This window comes from Salmo trutta, chromosome 21 (assembly GCF_901001165.1).
Source record: "Salmo trutta chromosome 21, fSalTru1.1, whole genome shotgun sequence".
Lineage (NCBI taxonomy): Eukaryota > Metazoa > Chordata > Actinopteri > Salmoniformes > Salmonidae > Salmo > Salmo trutta.
In genome coordinates, this window is record NC_042977.1 from 44,640,497 (window position 1) to 44,642,948 (window position 2,452).

Below are 2,452 nucleotides of genomic sequence, written 5' to 3' on the forward strand. Positions count from 1 at the left end.
GTCTCCACACTGTCTGGTACATCTGATGCTTTGCATTTTCTTTTGCATTTCTCCTTGTTGCATTCTACTACCTTTTTTTGTTGTTGGTGATATTGTTTACCTAGGTCCGTGTGTGTGTGTGTGTGTGTGTGTGTGTGTGTGTGTGTGTGTGTGTGTGTGTGTGTGTGTGTGTGTGTGTGATCTGCCCTGCGTTATTTGTGTTGGTGCCTGTTATTATTTTTAATCATTTGTATGTTTAGCATTGTATTGTAATGTGTTTTTCTCCCAGGACTGGAAAGTGTCAAGGTAAGTTTACTAGAGAAGGGTGTGATGACCAAATGGAATTCTTTGCATACAAAGAACCTTTCTAAATTCCACTCTCTAAATGGATGAGCACTCTGATTGGTGATCACAATTGACATCCTGAATTGATGAGCACTCTGATTGGTGATCACTATTGACATCTTCAATAAAGGTGGCTTTACACACTGAGCAGAAAATGGAGGTGTGTTACAGTTGGTAGCACCAGAAATCCTCAAAATGTATAACTTTTTTCTCTTTTTTTTGTCACCGATTTGAAGAATTCAATATTTTATCAATCAGCATTAATTAAATAAATCATCATGAGCTGGTTTTACCACAGTTGGAACTCACTGTTTCATTTTTTTGTTCATATTTACTGAAATTCAACTTCTCAGTTCAAAAACCATCATTTGATCTGAAATGTTTTTATCGCTCACTATTGTCTCCAAATGTAAAAGTTGAGTATGAGACCCTTTGACACGTGGGCTTCAGGTGTCTATGGGCATCTCTCCCCTTGTATCCAGTGTGTAACTTGTCCCCCTACCTTCCTGTAGTCAGGAAGTGAGTCAGAGCTGCTGGCGTGGGCAAAGAGGGAGACTCCGCCCACAGGAACAGGAGAGACTGAGGAGACTCCGCCCACAGGAACAGAAGGACCCAGACCTGGCCATCGCCCTCAGCAAGGATGAAAACCCTATTAAAAACCCTATTAGACTCACTTCAATAACCACAGTCCTGTTAGACACTCACAACAACACTCACCTCCTGGCCACAGTCCTGTTACAATCGGAGTAAAACAATGCAACTAACTGATATCATACAGTACAGCACAACATACAGCTTCACCAGGAGCAGTAGTTCTTCAACAGCCTAAATCCTACCGTCTGACTAGAGCCTGAGGACAGTGTGTTTTCAGACTTGACTACAATGCTTGTACACCCCCCAATATAAACCAGAGTACACACCCCAATATAAACCAGAGTACACCCTAACAACAACTACAACTTCTCCCTGACAACAGCCTCCCGCTGCAGCTCTGTGACGTTCTGACAACAGCCTCCCGCTGCAGCTCTGTGACGTTCTGACAACAGCCTCCCGCTGCAGCTCTGTGACGTTCTGACAACAGCCTCCCGCTGCAGCTCTGTGACGTTCTGACAACAGCCTCCCGCTGCAGCTCTGTGACGTTCTGACAACAGCCTCCCGCTGCAGCTCTGTGACGTTCTGACAACAGCCTCCCGCTGCAGCTCTGTGACGTTCTGACAACAGCCCCTCTAGACTGTGGCCCAATCATCTCCTAACCCCTGTGCCCAAATTGGCCCCTAAACCATGCGCCCAAATCAGCCCTTAAACCCTGTGCCCAAATCGGCCCTTAAACCCTGCGCCCAAATCGGCCCCTAAACCCTGCGCCCAAATCGGCCCCTAAACCCTGTGCCCTATGCTAATCTGAGAGGATTTGACAGGTGTAAGTAATCTGTATATAGCTCCAGCGTGCTCTCTGATAGGCTAGGTGGAAGTTTCACTATATTGCTTATACCGATCAAATCTTCTCCGATCTCTACAAGTGCATATGGTGTAGGGTTTAGGGGTCGATTTGGGATTGGGCCTAGGATTTGAGGATGGGATAGCAGCCCCTCTACTGATCCAGTTCCACTGAAGCCAGACTTTATCAACACTAACCTACCAAAGCCTGTCTTTAACCTCTTTGTCATCGTCAGCCTCAATGGTTAATTCTAGTTAGCTGCATCACAACTAAAATCAGCTACAGCTCAGCTCCTTTTTTTTAGCCCGACCTGACTGACTGACAGCCTAAATCAAGAGTGACTTAACTCTGACTTGGCTAAGGTCAAGGGTCGTTCTGACTCTAGTAGACCCCGTAGTTCTTCTATGGGGAGACTCTGGGTGCTTAACTTTATTTTGCTTCATCATTTGTTGTGAGGAAATAGCCAAGATTTTAACATTTTTATTTAATTTTTATTATTTATATAGGGAAAAATCATGCACTTGTGGTTTATGAAGTATCTGTACATGCACTGTTATAACTGTATAATATACCCTTAAATAACTGCTTAAAAACATTCATGCTAAAAGTCTAAAGTTATAGCATACTCTCTCTCTGTCAGTGAGTGTGCTTGTGTTCCTAATTTCTGGTGAAAATCTCCTTTTGGTAAGGAAA

At 44.0% G+C, this 2,452-nt stretch overlaps 1 protein-coding gene across 2 annotated transcripts in view; it reads left to right on the forward strand.

The window, feature by feature from the left end:
• LOC115157540 (epidermal growth factor receptor substrate 15-like 1) overlaps positions 1–1,251 on the forward strand; it is a 60,601-nt gene extending 59,350 nt beyond the window's left edge. The window contains exons 22-23 of one of the 2 annotated variants that reach the window (XM_029705889.1): positions 269–285; positions 837–1,251. In XM_029705889.1, coding sequence (XP_029561749.1) covers positions 269–285; positions 837–968 — 149 coding nt within the window. In that variant the 3' untranslated portion in view covers positions 969–1,251. The remainder of the gene's footprint in view (positions 1–268; positions 286–836) is intronic. The other variant, XM_029705890.1, reaches the window with a different exon arrangement.
• Positions 1,252–2,452: the final 1,201 nt, after the last annotated feature.